Source organism: Labeo rohita, chromosome 12 (assembly GCF_022985175.1).
Source record: "Labeo rohita strain BAU-BD-2019 chromosome 12, IGBB_LRoh.1.0, whole genome shotgun sequence".
NCBI lineage: Eukaryota > Metazoa > Chordata > Actinopteri > Cypriniformes > Cyprinidae > Labeo > Labeo rohita.
Genome location: NC_066880.1, coordinates 2,796,851 through 2,815,481, shown reverse-complemented (window position 1 = coordinate 2,815,481; position 18,631 = coordinate 2,796,851). Strand labels below are relative to the sequence as shown.

The 18,631-nt window shown below is 36.7% G+C and overlaps 1 protein-coding gene across 2 annotated transcripts in view; it reads left to right on the top strand.

Moving 5' to 3' along the window:
• The window catches only part of LOC127174433 (disintegrin and metalloproteinase domain-containing protein 12), a 123,516-nt gene that overhangs the window by 51,467 nt on the left and 53,418 nt on the right, over positions 1 to 18,631 (top strand). For both annotated transcript variants that reach the window (XM_051124870.1, XM_051124871.1), the window contains exons 4-5: positions 8,817 to 8,895; positions 17,854 to 17,930. In XM_051124870.1, coding sequence (XP_050980827.1) covers positions 8,817 to 8,895; positions 17,854 to 17,930 — 156 coding nt within the window. The remainder of the gene's footprint in view (positions 1 to 8,816; positions 8,896 to 17,853; positions 17,931 to 18,631) is intronic.

Sequence of the window (18,631 nt, the reverse complement as noted above, 5' to 3'; positions counted from 1 at the left end):
GAAGTCGAACGGCTCTTTAACTTCTGGTTGATCGGTGGATCGGAGTCTTCATGTGTTTATTTTTCAGTCATTTCTCAGAGACCTTTGTTGCTCATTATCCAGCACTTTCATGTAGCAACAATGTTTTTTTACCATTTGATGCTCGTTTAAATGTTTTGTTGTGACCTTTAGCCCGTGTGTGTTAACATCTTGACTGCTGACCTCTTGACTCCCTCAGGTGAGTTTCCTCTCTGTTCAGTCACAGCTGAGCAGTTTTCTGGTCCTCAGGTGTTCTGTGACCCAGTCTCCTGTGGCCGACTTCATTCCAGCTCATGTTGGAATAGTTCATCCCTGCGATGAGGCAAGCGGCCCTTCGTCCGGTCCAAGGGTGTAACGCTCCTCGTTAGCTAAAGCTTATAAACTGGCTGCAGTCTCTGTCTTGCCGTGGGATGTCATTACATCAGCCTCGGAACATTTCCATGGATTACTGCATTCCTAGTCAACAGTTCTCCCATCACACCAGTGCTATTTGCTTTATTCCTGTGAGTCATGTAGAAATTAAATACGAGGATCTAACCTTGTCATGAAACTGAGCTCAAGAACCGGCCCTGCTGGTGACAAAAGTGACTTTATTCAAATAATTAAAAAAGTAGCAAAAATTGGTTACATTAACACAAAATGATGGCAATTTTTCCATTTTGGGTGAACTAAGTCGAAAGCTTGCTCTGGTTTCCGAAGCTTCCGTAGCATCAGTTTTTTATTTCTGAATTGTTGTCTGTGGTGTTTGACATGAGGTCAGAAGGAGGCTTTACTTGTATCGAACCCAGAACATTCTTTTAAAGCTCATAAATTCTTAAAATAGATGTTCTATAATTGCTGAAGTGCAATTGGCAATGTAACGACTGTCAGAGTCCAGAGGGAAGAATATTTTACCTTAATTGATTTTCCATGAAATTTCTGGTTTTGGTATAAGTGCTGGTTTCTCTTTTATGGTCCATTGGCTGTTTTTCCATTAGTTCCAGAGCAGATGTTTGATACAGGAGGTGAGCTGACCTCAGTGGACTTTACATTGTGCAAGTCAAGGTATTTGATTCGCTTCAGTAGATTTTTACATTTGAAAGAAAATGTATGTGCCTCTCACCTGTGGCAGTGCGGCTGCTCACTACTGTTTTGGGTGCCAGGGCGTTGCTATGTGGTTGCTAAAGTGTTCTGTTTAGATTTGTTTTTAGGGTGAGCTGTGTGGTTGCCAGGTTGTTGCTATGTGGTTGCTAAGGTGTTCTGAATAGTTGTGGTGCGTTGCTAAGCAGTTGTTATGGTACTCTGAATGGTTACCAGGGCGTTACTGTGCGGTTGCTAAAGTGTTCTATGTAGTTTTGTTTTTAGGGTGATCTGTGTGGTTGCCAGGGTGTTGCTATGTAGTTGCTAAAGTGTTCAGAATAGTTGTAGTGCGTTGCTATGCAGTTTCTATGGTCTTCTGAGTGGTTGCCAGGGTGTTGCTATGTGGTTGCTAGAGTGTTCTGTGTAGTTCTGTATTTAGGCTGATCCGTGTGGATGCCAGGGTGTTGCTATATGGTTGCCAGAGCCTTCTGAATAATGATAGTGTGTTGCTATGCGGTTGCTAAAGTGTTCTGTGTAGTTTCATTTTTATGATGATCTGTGTGGTTGCCAGGGAGTTGCTATGTTGTTCTCAATACTTGTAGTGTGTTGCTTTGCAGTTGCTATGGTACTCTGAATGGTTGCCAGGGCGTTGCTATGCGGTTGCTAAAGTTTTCTGTGTAGTTTTGTTTTTAGGGTGATCTGTGTGGTTGCCAGGGTGTTGCTATGTGGTTGCTAAAGTCTTCTGTGTAGTTTCATTTTCATGGTGATCTGTGTGGTTGCCAGGGTGTTGCTATGTAGTCGCTAAAGTGTTCTCAATACTTGTAGTGTGTTGTTTTGCAGTTGCTATGGTACTCTGATTGGTTGCCATGGAGTTGCTTTGCAGTTGCTAAAGTGTTCTGTGTAGTTTCATTTGTATGGTGATCTGTGTGGTTGCCAGGGAGTTGCTATGTGGTTGCTAAAGTGTTCTCAATACTTGTAGTGTGTTGCTTTGCAGTTGCTATGGTACTCTGAGTGGTTGCCAGGGTGTTGCTATGCAGTTGCTAAAGTGTTCTGTATAGTTTTGTTTTTAGGGTGATCTGTGTGGTTGCCAGGGAGTTGCTATGTGGTTGCTAAAGTGTTCTCAATACTTGTAGTGTGTTGTTTTTGCAGTTGCTATGGTACTCTGATTGGTTGCCATGGAGTTGCTTTGCAGTTGCTAAAGTGTTCTGTGTAGTTTCATTTGTATGGTGATCTGTGTGGTTGCCAGGGAGTTGCTATGTGGTTGCTAAAGTGTTCTCAATACTTGTAGTGTGTTGCTTTGCAGTTGCTATGGTACTCTGAGTGGTTGCCAGGGTGTTGCTATGCAGTTGCTAAAGTGTTCTGTATAGTTTTGTTTTTAGGGTGATCTGTGTGGTTGCCAGGGAGTTGCTATGTGGTTGCTAAAGTGTTCTCAATACTTGTAGTGTGTTGCTTTGCAGTTGCTATGGTACTCTGAGTGGTTGCCAGGGTGTTGCTATGCAGTTGCTAAAGTGTTCTATATAGTTTCAGTTTTATGGTGATATGTTTGGTTGCCAGGGAGTTGCTATGTGGTTGCTATGTGGTGCAGTTGGTAAAGTGTTCTCAATACTTGTAGTGCAGTTGCTATAGTACTCTGAGTGTTTGCCAGGGAGTTGTTATGTGGCTACTAAAATGTTCTCAATAGTTGTAGTGCGTTGCTATGCAACCAAGGTGTTGCTATGCGGTTGCTAAAGTGTTCCGTATAGTTTTGTTTTTAGGGTGATCTGTGTGGTTTCCAGGGTGTTGCTATGTGGTTGCTTAAGTCTTCTGAATAGTGATAGTGTGTTGCTATGCAGTTGCTTTGGTGATCTGAGTGGTTACAAGGGTGTTGCTATGTGCTTGCTAAAGTGTTCTGAATAGTTGTAGGATTTTGCTATTCAGTTGCTGTGGTACCTTGAGTGGTTGCCAGGGCATTGCTATGCATTTGTTAATGGGTCCAGAGTAGTTTTTTTGTGCATTGCTATGCAAGTCATTGCAGAGGAGCTTTTACCTTATTGCTATGTGTTATGTGTGTGTGTGTGTGTGTTTTTTTCTTACTGGTCCAAGTCAAAAAGCCTTTGGCCTTTAGGATATCCTGATCTCTAGATGTTAGTCTGTAGGATTTTTATCGTCTTTTATCTTTCACCTGGCACGATCAGAAGTCTAATTGCTTATAAGAGTACCAGCAGACCTCTCCCCAACGAGCCTCATGATTTGAGGTGTTATCCATAGAGAATGCTAAACGGAGATGTTTAATACCGACCTTGCATTACTAATCCATCTTCCAATTATCAGATAAGAGGACAACCAGATGTGCAGGATGATAAAGAGGAACTAATTTCTGCGTGAGAGAAGACGCTCTGGAACGAGCCGTGACCTGATTTCTCCCCAGAAGCATGAGAAAACCTCGCTTTGTCCTTGACAAGATGGGCACGAGTTCACTGCAGCTGAATTCACGTCTAGTCAGCCAAGGCCTGGAAAATAATTTGGGCCGTTACTCTGCCCCCGTCCAGCTCCCCCTAGTCGTTCGTTCCTCTCTTTTGTCTATCGCTCTCTCTCTAGTCTCCAGTCTGGATGTGTCTCACCTCAGCATGTAAATAAAAAAAGCTCATGTGTTCCAGCGTGTTTGCTCTTCATTTAAAGCTGGCAGTGTTAAAGAAATCATTGGTTCTGTGATGATTCATCCTCATGTTGTTCCAAACTGACATTCATGCTGTTTTCATTTAAGCAGAACATAAGTAAGCAATAAGGTACGATAGGCTGACTTTCTCACAATACAGCACAGCCTCCCGTACCTTATTGCTTTTATAAAAGTTACTAATGTATATAACAAACCAAAAATGTAAGTATTAATATGTTTTTTTCTTTTTCATTACATGCATTACATGCTATGCTTCTGCTAAAACATAGTCCCTGATGGTGACAGTAATGGTTTTATGGTGTGGACCATGAAGTGTTGCTGTATAGAATTTTCATATTACGGTGAACCATTCCTTTCAGTTCTATGCTTGAAAGAGAACCTGTGCTGCTGTTTTTTTTTCTGTCCACCCCTGCCATGTCCCTTTCTGGTTTTCTATCTTACAAGAACACAAAGCATTAAGTGACCAGGGGAAACAACGGCGCCCTGCTGTGTCTTTTTCCCCTAGTGACTGATGATTTGATTAGTTTTTTTTTATGCTTGTGGCTTTGCTGCAGTCGTCTTTCCACAGCATGAAAGGTAGAATTATTTCCCTTTTTTTCCCCCTTTGTACAAAGAATTGCTAATCTTTCGCTCTGTTTGGTCTCTGCTCGTGTGAATAATTGAAAAATAAATTAGAAAATGGTCACAGAAACACTGTAATTCTGTGTCGGCGAGGAAATATTTATAGTTGTTTGTCATTTTAACCTCTTTTGTAGCCAGTTTCTTGAGTTGAATGTGTGTTGTGATGGAACTAGATCTTTTCAAGGACATGGTGGTGATGTCAGATGACAAGCTAATGAGGATTTGGGTTGAGATAATGTGATGTAGTGGTTTAGCTTTACCCAAAAATGAAAATTTAATGTTCAGAAAATTACTGTAAGTGAGCCGTATGACTCATATGCTATGTTACTGAAGTTAGGGTGAGTAAATAATGATGGGAAATGTATTTTTGAGTCCCCTGAGTTTTCCATTTGTAAATGCAGAATGCATTTCTCTTGCTGATTTTGTAAGTTTCTTTTGGAAGTTTTTCCGCATGATTAATGTGTTTGTATTTGCACCCACTTATAAGCTGATTTGAATAAATGTATCTGCTAAATGATAAATCTGCCATATTATGAAGGGCACACACATGTTATTCATCTTCCTCTTCAGTTTAATGGTTATAAGTAACTGATTGATTCAATAGAGAGGAAGTTTAGTTTAGTAGTTTCTGGAAGATATTAGATGATCCTTTTGGTGGAAATGCACGGCACTCTTTTTATAGTTATAAACAAGGTTCCCACAGTCATTGAAAACGTTAAAATTGTGATTTCCAGGCCTGGAAAATCTTATAAGGTCATGCAGTTTTATTTTTATCTAGTTACCCTTAAAATTTAAAAAACTTTTACAAACAACTGGAAAAGTCATAGAAACTCCATGGGAAGTTCATTGTTCCAAAGGTACTGGAAGCCTGCAAAACGTTTTTGTTTCTAAACTCAAATTAGAGCTTGAAAAAAATTACAAATCCTATTTTTGGCCTTTGACAATCCACAGATGGCGCATATGTTGAGCTGACCCTTGTGTCTTAACCATATGCCTCCAAACACACCTGTGGGACTCAATCTGGCCAAGATTTGGACCTCTGATTGTAGTTCAGATCTTGGTTTCCTGTTTCTTTCAAATGTTTGTGCTTGTAAATCTGCTTCTGCTGCATGTGTGATTAGAAAAGCAACATCTGTCAGAACGTCTGTGATCAAGCAGCAGATTTTAAGACATCTCGTCCCTTTCTGGGTTTTTAGGGCATTTTTTTTTTACCCGTGCCAAATGCTGTTTTACAGTTACATGTGTTGTTAATCCCATTTACTATGTGAAACTTAATGAAACAGTGCGAAGTGAGACCAATTAAACAGCCGTCCATTATAATTAGGCGATAAGGGACGAGAGGTCAGGATATATTTACATCCTATTATTGCTTTAAAACAACAAATGCATATTAGGAAACACAAATGCTATTTTACTGAGTAAATTCAGTAAGATTTGATTTATTCCTTAAACTAATGTTAATAATTGGTGTCTGAGTGCAGCTTGGGGATGTACAAAAGATACATTATTTGTTTATTTGTTTGTTTTTTTAAAAGAAATCCATACTTTTATTCAGCAAGAATGCATTAAATTAATCAAATGTGACAGGAAAGACATTTATAATGTTACAAAATTTCTAGTGACCAATCAGCATTCAGGACGGGAACTAGGATAGAATATATCGGTTTTATAACAAACATTAATCAGAAATTAATTTACTTGCTGTCAGAACGATGCATTAGGCTTTTACGTTCAATTATAGGACTATCTATTCTGTGTAATCTTTTAAAAGTCTATTTAAACGCTGGTACTTTAAGTGTGCGGTATAGATCAGATGGTCTCCGTGTTCCTCTATTGGGTTTTCTTTAGATCCGAAAAGCTATTTTTAACGGCAAGTGTTTGTTCCTAGTTTCTTGGAAACCTTCAGATTCTGTTGTAAATTCACTGCAGGGTTTTCATCGATTTTTCCACACAGAGCCCCACTGTGGGCTTCAACATCATCTAATTCGATTTGAAAGAGTACAGGTTCAAGTGAAAAAGAGTGAAGCTTGGCGAGAAGAGATTGAAAAGTTTCTCCCGGAAGTTGGAAACTAGTGTGTAATGTGCAGTACGCAGTGAGAAGAATGAATTTCACACTTTGTTCTACAACATAAATTACACACAGACTACAAACTGAAAAGCTTTTCAGCATAATGTCATGAATTTCAGATAAACCCGTCCTAAACATGTCAATCAAACAGTCTTTTCTTGGAGAAGTGGACGGTCTGAATGAGGTGACCCAGACTTTATACTGTCAGAAGTGTGTCTGTGTTTGTGTGTGTTTTTCCGGGAGGTTGTTATAGTCTGACTCAGCAGTGCTGTAATCCTATTCATGAGTTTGTCACGTTCAGGTTATGCTTAAGAAAGCACAGCTGCACGAGGAGCAATCGAGTGCAGATGTTGGTAATGGTCTGATCAGAACATTATCTCAGCAGGGAGAGAGAGGAAGAGAGAGAATGAGGGCATCCTTTCCCAGGCTGAGGGGATTTCTGTGGCCCGTCTTTGATCTGTGATCATTTGCAGCTGATCGTGTTGAATCCGATTATTAAAAAACAGAGGAACAATACAAAACACTGGGATTGACTGTAAACTCCCTGCTGGACCCTGTGGTGTGAATCAGTGTATCATCCCAGACAAACATCAGCTTTGTATTATAACTTAATATCTAAGTGAAAGTTGGCAGGACTTCATTTTTGTGTCAGTTTTTAGTGTAAAATTTTATTTTTTTAATTTTAGTGAAAAGAATTTTTGCACAGTAAGATGTAGTGAATTTAGACTGTTGCTGTGCAGTTGCTGGGGTGCTCTGAGTGGCTTCAGACTGTTGCTAGGATTATTTGATTGGCTTTAGACTGTTGCTATGCAGTTGCTAAGGTGCTCCTAGTGTTTTAGACTGTTGTTGTGCAGTTGTTAGGGTGATATAAGTGGGTTTAGATTGTTGCTATGCTGTTGCTAGTGTGCTCTGAGTGTTTTCTTAGACTGTTGCTGAGTGTTTTTTAGACTTACTGTGCTGTTGCTAGGGTGCTCTGAGTGTTTTACACTGTTACTATGCAGTTGCTAGGGTGATCTCTGTGTTTTAAATTGTTACTATGCAGTTGCTAAGGTGATCTGACTGTTTTAGATTGTCGCTGTGCAGTTGCTAGGGTGCTCTGAGTGTTTTAGGTTGTTACTAGGATTATTTGATTGGCTTTAGACTGTTGCTATGCAGTTGCTAAGGTGCTCTGAGTGTTTTAGACTGTTGCTGTGCAGTTGTTAGGGTGATATAAGTGGGTTTAGATTGTTGCTATGCTGTTGCTAGTGTGCTCTGAGTGTTTTAGATTGTTATTATCCAGTTGCTAGGGTTATCTGAGTGTTTTACACTGTTACTATGCAGTTGCTAGGGTGATCTCTGTGTTTTAAATTGTTACTATGCAGTTGATAGGGTGCTCTGAGTGTTTTAGATTGTTATTATGCAGTTGCTATGGTGATATTAGTGGATTTAGATTGTTGCCATGCTGTTGCTAGGGTGCTGTCAGTGTTTTAGACTATTACTGTGCAGTTTCTATGGTGAAATGAGTGGCTTTAGACTGTCACTGTGCAGTTGCTGGGGTGCTCTGAGTGGCTTCAGACTGTTGCTAGGATTATTTGATTGGCTTTAGACTGTTGCTATGCTGTTATTAAGGTGCTCTGAGTGTTTTTAGACAGTTGCTGTGCAGTTGCTAGGGTGATATAAGTGGGTTCAGATTGTTGCTATGCTGTTGCTAGTGTGCTCTTGAGTGTTTTTTTAAACAGTTGCTGTGCAGTTGCTAGGCTGCTTTGAGTGTTTAGACTGTTACTATGTTGTTGCTAGGGTGATCTGAGTGTTTAAGATTTTCGCTGTGCAGTTGCTATGGTGCTCTGAGTGTTTTTGACCATTCAAGTGCAGTTGCTAGGGTGTAGATTCTTGCTATGCTGTTTAGATTCTTGCTATGCTGTTGCTGGGGTGCTCTCAGTGTTTTAGGCTGTTGCTGTGCAGTTTCTATGGTGAAATGAGTGGCTTTAGACTGTCGCTGTGCAGTTGCTGGGGTGCTCTGAGTGGATTAGACACTTGCTATGCTATGCTGTTGTTGGGGGGCTCTGAGTGGCTTTAGACTGTTGCTATGCTGTTGCTAGGGTGCTCTGATTGTTTTTAGACTGTTGCTATGCAGTTGCTAGGGTGATCTGAGTGGCATAAGACTGTTGCTAGGCAGTTGCTAAGCAAACATCTTGAATATGATAACTTAAATATAGCTTACCATCTTTCCCTAACAAGACACAATTTAACAAATCATTCAGTACTAGTTACAAGCTTAATACAGGGTTAAAGGTGTGTTCAAATCACGTTCACTAACTGTATTTTTTATTTAATGTTGGCTAAGAAAAATGACTGGAGTAGGAAATGAAAGAAATGAGTGACAGTAACTAAGTTTTGTGTGTGTTTGTGTTGCAGAGGGCTGTTTGCTAGTCACTACACAGAAACACACTACCTGGAGGATGGAAGTGCCATCACCACCTCACCGAATGTCACGGTAAGATCACAAGCAACCACTGCTTCCATACAGATTTAACCCTGCGGAACACATGGCAACATGCGCTTCCTGTTACAAACCCCTGGTATTCTGCAGAAAACTTACTGGAATGGAGTTTCATTTGAGCTGGTGCGTTGATGTGTCAAAAAACTGAAAAACTGGTGGTACTGATATTTAAAAGACATTCTGAAACATTTTTTAGTCATTCCTTCTAAAAAATACAGGCTCTGTTACAAAATCTATGTAGGGAGTATTTGATACATATATTTGAGACACATCATTTCACCTTTGGTGATTTAAATAACATAAAATCATGGTGGAAGCATAACCCACATTTCTTTCCTGCATCAGCTCATTTTAGACCTTATATTTTACCTAAACCAAACCTGCAGTTAAGATCCTGCCTTATCACTGATCTCCGCCCATAGGGCGACTGCTGGATGATCTTGTGTCAAAAGCTTTAGAGAAGAGGTGGTCAAACGAGGGCCACCGGGAGTGCAGAAACCACCCATGATGCACCTTTGTGTGTTTTAAGTGTTTAGATTGCAGCTCAGATTACTAGTCAGAGTAATAGACATGTTGAGGCCTGAAGGCATGTAAGACTAAACCTCTGAGTAGCACCGGTGGATCACTGACCCTGTCTTCCTCAGTCTGCTTCCAGTGGACCACCGGTTTTCCTCGCCAAACAATTTGAGCCAAACACTTTATGAAAAGAAAACACATGCTATCAGAATTCCAGCAAAAGAAAATAGGCAAGGCAATTATATCATTACTGTTGCTTGTAGTTAGGGTTTGTGATTTAAACAAACATTTCATATTGAGCTGTTGCTGATAACTAGTCCTGAAAGATTTCTCAAACCATGTGTAGTGTTAAGGTGTGCTGTTACTTAACTTTATTTATCAGACTTGTGATTTTTTTTGCTCAGAGCAATCGAATCCACTCAGAGCACCACAGCAATGGCATAGCAACAGTGTAAAGCCACTTAGAACACTATAGCAACGTCATAGCAACAATCTAATCCACTCAGAGCACCACAGCAATGCCATAGCAACAGTTTAATCTACTTAGAGCACCCCAGCAACAACATAGCAACAGTCTAATTACTCAGAGCACCCTAGCAATGGCATAGCAACAGTCTAATCCACTCAGAGCACGCCATCAATGGCAATAACAACAGTCTAATCCACTCGGAACACCACAGCAACATCATAGCAACAGTCGAATCCATGTAGAGCACCCCAGCAATAGCATAGCAACAGTCTAATCCACATAGAGCACACCAGCAACGTCATAGCAACAGTCTTATCCACTTAGAGCACCCCAGCAATGGCATAACTACAGTCTAATCCACTTAGAACACCACAGCAACAGCATAGCAACAGTCTAATCCACTTAGAGCAGGCCATCTATGGTATAGCGACAGTCTAATCCACTTAGAGCACCCCAGCAATGTCATAGCAACAATCTAATCCATTTAGAAAATCATAGCAACAGCATAGCAACAGTCTAATCCATTTAGAGCATGCCATCTATGGCATAGCAACAATGTAATCCGCTTGGAACACCACTTCAATGGCATAGCAACACTCTAATCCACTTAGAACATGCCATCTATGGCATAGCAACAGTCTAATCCACTTAGAACACCACAGCAACAGCATAGCAACAGTCTAATCCACTTACAACACCACAGCAACAGCATAGCAACAGTCTAATCCACTTAGAACACCACAGCAACAGCATAGCAACAGTCTAATCCACTTAGAGCAGGCCATCTATGGCATAGCAACAGTCTAATCCACTTAGAACACCACAGCAACAGCATAGCAACAGTCTAATCCACTTAGAACACCACAGCAACAGCATAGCAACAGTCTAATCCACTTAGAACACCACAGCAACAGCATAGCAACAGTCTAATCCACTTAGAGCAGGCCATCTATGGTATAGCGACAGTCTAATCCACTTAGAGCACCCCAGCAATGTCATAGCAACAATCTAATCCATTTAGAAAATCATAGCAACAGCATAGCAACAGTCTAATCCATTTAGAGCATGCCATCTATGGCATAGCAACAATGTAATCCGCTTGGAACACCACTTCAATGGCATAGCAACACTCTAATCCACTTAGAACATGCCATCTATGGCATAGCAACAGTCTAATCCACTTAGAACACCACAGCAACAGCATAGCAACAGTCTAATCCACTTAGAGCATGACAGCAACAGCATAGCAACAGTCTAATCCACTTAGAGCAGGTCATCTATGGCATAGCAACAGTCTAATCCACTTAGAGCACCCCAGCAACGTCATGACAACAATCTAATCCATTTAGAAAATCATAGCAACAGCATAGCAACAGTCTAATCCATTTAGAGCATGCCATCTATGGCATAGCAACAATCTAATCCGCTTGGAACACCACTTCAATGGCATAGCAACAGTCTAATCCATTTAGAACATGCTATCTATGGCATAGCAACAGTCTAATCCACTTGGAACATCTTCGCAACAGCATGGCAATAGTCTAATCCACTTAGAGCATGCCATCTATGGCATAGCAACAGTCTAATCCATTTTGATCACTACAGCAATGGCATAGCAACAGTCTAATCCATTTGGATCACTACAGCAATGGCATAGCAACAGTCTTATCCACTCACAGCACCACAACAACATCATAGCAACAATTTAATCCACTTAGAGCACCACAGCAACGTCATAGCAACAATCTAATCCACTTGGAACATCATAGCAACGGCATAGCAACAGTCTAATCCACTTAGAGCATGTCAGCAACTGCATAGCAACAATCTAATCTGCTTGGAACACCACAGCAACAGCATAGCAACAGTCTAATCCATTTAGAACATCATAGCAACGGCATAGCAACAGTCTAATCCATTTAGAACATCATAGCAACGTCATAGTATAAAACTTTCACAACACCACTGCATCTGCATAGCAACAGTCTAAAGCCACTCAGAACATTTTAAGAATCATAGTTTGAAACAAAGAAAGAAAGACAAAAGAAAAGCAATATTCCCATCATGCTCCAGTAAAGGGTCAGTTAAACACTCCGGAGTTTCACAACACCAGAGGGTTGAGATTTTATAAAGTATTGTGACTATTTCAGCGTGTTCAGCAGATTTTCTCAGCAGTGTGAGGCAATATGCATCCCTGCTTTGTTTGGATGGGAAACAAGAGATCAGGTCATCCAGAAACAGCAGCAGTCCTCGACCTGGATGTCATCAGAGCGAGCGGTGCTGAGTTTGGCCTTCATAAACTGATTTGGGGTGTTGGAACACAAAATAAGACAGATGCTCTGTCAACCTGAGTGCAGAAACTGATGTTTCTCACATGCACATATTGTGTAGATCATTCAGTTTTTTATTTTTTATTTTTATTTGGAAATTGATAGGCAAAGTCACATTCTGAATTCTAACAGGATATTAATTTATTTATGCATTTATTTGTGCGTTTAAAATTTATACTTTTGATGCAAATTAAGTCCATTTGGATAAAAATGTCTGCTATATATATAGAGGCATTGATCATCATATGTATATCAACAACTAAACTTCATCTTGTACATATTAAACTCCTCTTAATAATTATTTCATCCACATTGTGACTGGGACTGGGATGCATCCAGCTCTGTATTTTCACATTGTTATGTTTCATTATTTTCTTGTGTAAATAACATAAAGCAGTCGCGTGCATATATCAGCTGTAGCGTGCTTGACTCATTTCTACCATTGCATGATCTATCATACACACTCGGCCCCAAAACAGCATTTAACGGCGCTGATCAAATTCTACAGTAATTGATGTATTTGCTGCGTCCAAACATTTGTGCACCAGGCAACAGAGCAGAATGTTTTGTGCTGTAAATGGGATGAATTGTGCCGATCTGATGGGATCCAGGGCCGCTGGGGCAGATGGAGTGTATTCACTCATGGTGTAGGGAGTTATAGGCTCATGCTCTGTTCCAGAAAGACTTGAGGAGTGTGTCGGTGTGTGTCTGTTCTCCCAGACCTCCTCCGCCTTTTATTAAGTCTGTTTTACGGTTGTGTGTGTGTTGCCGTTATTTCATCCATAAGCAGAACTCCTCTGAGGCCCATTTGGACCTGCTCGTGGACTCTTGTAGCTCCAGTCAGACGCTGCCCAACGCCGAGCGCAGTTTAAATCGTCTCTGTATATTACGGCGATTAAGAACGACTTAGAACTGGAGTGTCAGACTCATTTTAGATCGTGAGACGAGTTTTTATTTGTTAAACCTCATGGACTTTAGATCACATATGAAACTGCCAATTCGAAATATTAATCAAAACAATATTAATAAGAATAATACAAATTTATTTCTGTTCTTACAAAATAGCTTTAACTTTAATATGCTTTATGAAAGTAAAAAATTAAGGTTAAATAATGGTAAACTGATAATAGTTATTGTTTTGAGTAGTATTATTTATTTACTTATTTAGATTTATGTTAAATAAAAAGTGATGGAGAAAAATGAATAAAAATGGCATAAATTAACATTTAATGGTGGAGTTGAATGAAAGATTATTATTATCATTATTATTATTGTTATATAGAATGATATTGAATAATGTATAGGTGGTGGATAAAATTAATAAGATAAAAATGGCATAAATTAATAGTTTTAGAAATGGATGTAGTTGGAGTATTGACTATTTATTTATTATATTATATTATATTATATTATATTATATTATTAAATAACACAGGTGCTGGACAAAAAAATAATAAAATAAAAAAAGTCATAAATTGATACTTAGAACCATGTGGAGCTGAATGAAGGTTTTATAAACAATTATTAAATTATTATTATTATTATTATTATTAATGTTATTATTTATTAATTAATTAAATAATTTTGAATTATATTGAATGACATTGAAAAACATGTAGGTGGTGGACAAAAATAATTTTAAAAATTTGTAAATTAACTATTTTAAAAACAGATGGAGTTGAATTTATTTATTTATGTATTTATTTTTTGAATAACATAAAGGTGCTGGACAAAAAATTAATAAAATAAAAAAGTCATAAATCAACACAGGTGGAGCTGAATGAATATTTTATTATTATTATTATTATTATTATTTATTTATTAATTTTGAATTATATAGAATAACATTGAAAAACATGTAGGTGGTGGACACTAATTATTATTAATTTGTTTAAAATTAATTAAAAAGACTTTAAATGAACACTTTTAGAAACAGATGGAGTCGAATGAAGGTTATTTATTTATTGAATAATATACAGGTGCTGGACATTTATTATTATTGTTGTTGTTATTGTTATTATTATTATTATTATTATTAGTTTATTAATTTATTTATCTTGAATTATATTGAATAACATATTGAAAAACATAGGTGGTGGGCAAAATTAATTAAAAAATGTGTAAATGAACACTTTTAGAAACACGTAGAGTTGAATGAAGGTTTTAATTTATTTTTAATTAATTTATTTATTTAGAATTATATTGAATAACACTGAAAAACAGGTGGTGGACAAAAATTTTTTTTTTAAAAAGTGTGTAAATAAACACTTTTAGAAACAGGCGAATGAAGGTTTATTTATGTGTTTGCTTGGAATCATATTAAAAACATTGAGGTGATCATAAAAATGACTAAAATAAAACTGGAATGAATTAACACTTTTAAAAACAGGCGAATGAAGGTTTGTTTGTTTGTTTAAAAACATCCAGGCGACGGCCAAAAATGAGTCAAATAAAAATGGCATAAATGACACTTTTAGGAACGTGTGGAGTTGAATAGAGGTTTAGTGTGATCTCACTCTTCACGTCTCAGCAGTGGCCCACAGTATGAAGCGAGCAAATGATTTAACACTGGACCTGAGGCTGACCGCACACCATCTGGTAGCCTTTACATCACTGACATCGACATAATAAGCTACATGTATTCGGTGCCAGCTTATGCATTTTATCACGTTTATCCTTAATCAGAAATCTTTCCAATTACTAGTTAAGGTTTGGAGATTGTTTACATAAATATTACTCCTGCCTTTTACTGTTTTATTTAATATGAAATTCCATTTCACATAATTATGTATATTATCTTAATCTTAATCATAGTGCTGCATATTCTCTGTGCATCTGATAATACAGTATTATGATAAAAACAGTTTGCATTGAAAATAACATTATTAACAATCATATACAGTAAACATGTATTCATTTAGCAGATGCTTGTTGGTTGAACACTGAAGTTAATATGAGTCTTAAGAACTCATTATTTTCAAATCCACAGTGTTCAGCAATCTTATTCTCATGCAGTATAAATAGAATTATGATTTTAATTTGTCTGCCAGCTCCGCGGCTTTATGTGTTTCGTTGTTAATGGATATGGAATGTACTTTTTTTCCTGATTCCTCGCTGGAAACAATGCTGTGATGGACGTCGTAGCTCAGGGCGTGTGTGTTTGTTATGATGGATGTCCTCATGTTCCTTTGACTGAGACTCTGAGATATATGGAGGACTGTAGTTTACAGCAGGACATGCTCTTTAAATAACCCCAATGTCACTGGTGTGCTGGGATGAATATGAAATAAAATGAGCTTCATAAAGCAGGCAGTTCTCGCTGTAAAATCTGACTGGATGAAGCGCATTTGAAAGCATGATAAAGTGCAGATGCTGTATTAAAGGCAAGTTGCTAAATTGATCGGGAACCATCAAAACAGCCTGCAGCTTTTCTAATGAGCTGTTTATTGGAAATATTAATGAAAGCAATATTGACAAGAAAAAATGGAAATTTCTTGCTTGATCTGATTTAAATTTGGTAAGCCTTTAACAAGCATTAAGAAAGTCAAAATGTTAAGAAAGTAAAAAGGACATTTTGAACAGTAAAAAAAATAGGACTTTTAAAAATGTTTAACTGATAATAGTTGGTTTTGGTGTTATTTATTAATTAATTTATTTATTTAGAATTACATTGAATATCATAAAGATGTTGGACAAAAATTAATAAAATTGAAATGGCATAAATTAACAGTTTTAGAAACTTGAGCTATTGCACACTGAAAATATTAAGGAAAACAATACTGACAAAAAAGTATAAATATAAATATATATAGACTTTTAATAATGATAAACTGACTTTATTTATGTATTTATTTATTTATTTTACTGAATAATTTAAAAGTGATGGACAAAAAGTTATAGAAATGGTGTAAATTAATATATTTATAAACGATAAACATAACTTTCTTAATATTAATTAAAACTATTGAGAAGTACAAATAAAAAATACAAATTTCTCACTGCTTTTGGACAGCTTTAATAGGTTGCTTTAATAAAGTTTTTTTTCTTTTAAAGCAAAAATATACTTTTAATAATGATACATTTATTTATAGATTTATTTATTTGTTTATTTAGAATTACTTTGAATATAATAAATGTGGTGGACAAAAATTAATACAATTAAAATGGGATAAATTAAGAGTTTTAGAAACAACAACCCTAGTTTTCCTAATGAGCTTTTACTGCTTACTGAAAATATTTAATAATTAAACCATATTGTCATAAAGTACAAATATCTCTCTTAACTTGCTGGATAGCTTTAGCTTTAATAAGTCTTAATTAAAAATTAAAGACTTTCAAAAATAATAAACTGACATTATTTATTTATTTCTTTATTTATTTACTTACTGAATAACATAAAGGTGATGGACAAAAAGTTCTAAAATAAAAATGGTGTAAATTAATATATTTATAAATTATAAATGTAGCTTCCTATTGAAAGTAGAAAATAAACTTTTAATAATGATAAATGTATTTATTTATTTAGAATTGCATTGACTATTATAAAGGTGGTGGACAGAAATTAATGCAATTAAAATGGGATAAATTAACAGTTTTCCTAAATAGCTTTTACTGATTAGTGAAAATATTAATCAAATCAATACTGAAATAAAAAAAGTATAAATATCTCTTAATTTGCTGGATAGCTTTAGCTTCAATAAGGCTTAATAAAGTAAAAAATAAAAAATAAAAAAAATAGAGACTTTTTAAAATGATAAACAGACTTTGTTTATTTATTTATTTATTTATTTATTTAACATAATAGTGATGGACAAAAAGTTATAAAATAAAAATGGTGTAAATTAATATATTTATAAACGATAAACAGCTTTCTTAATAATCTTACTGGAAGTTTACTGGAAATATTAATCAAAACAATATTGAGAAGAAAAAATACAAAATTGTCTCTGTTCTTGCTGGATAGCTTTAATAAACTTCAGTACATTTATATTTTAATTTATTTTAATTTACGTTTTATTAATTTATGTTTTTTGAAAGTTAAAAATATATATATTTATTTTAAAAATACTTAATAATGATAAATTAATAAGTAATACAATAATTCCCTATACATTTTTATTTAATTTAAAAAAAACAAAAAATTTATACCACTTCTGCTTCACAGTTGTATAAATACTTTGCCCCACAACACCCTTTTACCATGGTGAAATAACTGAATCATTGCTTTATTTGTTGTTTTTGTGATGTTTTCACACTGTGGTTAATGGATAAAGTCTGAAAACACCCAACAGGAAATGGCTAAAAATGGAAATGTTTTTAAAGAAAGAGAAAACAAGAGTAAAAACATTAGGCCAGCGCTGAAAACAGGACAGTATTTCTTTCTGTGGTTTGTGTAGACAGAGCGAGTCTTGGACAGGATTGTTGTGAAGCTCTAGAGAGTCTCTGCCAGCGCCGTTCCCAGTGCAAACCAGACAAGAGCTGTTCGCTTCCTTAGACAAAACTACTCTGTCCTGACGTGCCTCTCGCTGCATACAAACACTCAGCAAACCTTTAGGAACAAGAATTGCACTTAAATGATGGAGTGAATCCTTGAAATCACCTCTGTAACCTCTGAACATCCTGTCGTTTGTGTTGCAGATTCACTGCTACTATCATGGCGAAGTGGAGGGTCACCCGGGGTCAGAGGTCAGCCTCAGCACCTGCAGCGGACTCAGGTGAGTTAGCGGTCACACCTGCCGTGTACGGGACGATCTGTACATTAACCTCACCTCATCGGCTTCCCATGGTGCACTGAGCTCGGGGACCAAAGTTACATTAGAAAGCGCCTGAGGAAAGGGCATTTTAATTACTGCGTGTGAAGTTGGGCATCCTCCAGAGACACGATACGCTTCATGTTTTAATTATGAAAAGCACACTTAAGTTTGATTCATTAACCGAGAAGGGACGTTCACATAGTTTCGAAAGTGGAGAGTGTGATGTCGCATGAGGACATTCCTAGTCAAGTCACATTTGTTTTTATAAAGCTTTGTACAATACAGATTGTTTCAAAGCTGCTTCACAGTAATAAAGAGGAAAATTACAGTGTTAATGTTGCAGTGTTATTCAATTGTAAACAAATACAGTGGTAAGCAGCAACAAAAAAAATATTTTTCATGGCCAAAATATATTTTAAATATGTGTTAAATATAGGCTGTAAACAGAGAAGCTCAATGAAATGTATTTTTGAAATGTATTTGGTTCCAGCATTAATATAAAGAATATATTTTAAAATGTATTTAAGGTGCAAGATAATGCATTTGCAATCAATCTTGTGGTAGTAATAGCCAAGATCAAAACTAGATTTATAATGAAATAATAATGTTAATTGTTATATGTATATTGAAATATTATTGTATGTTGTTAAAAAATCAATATA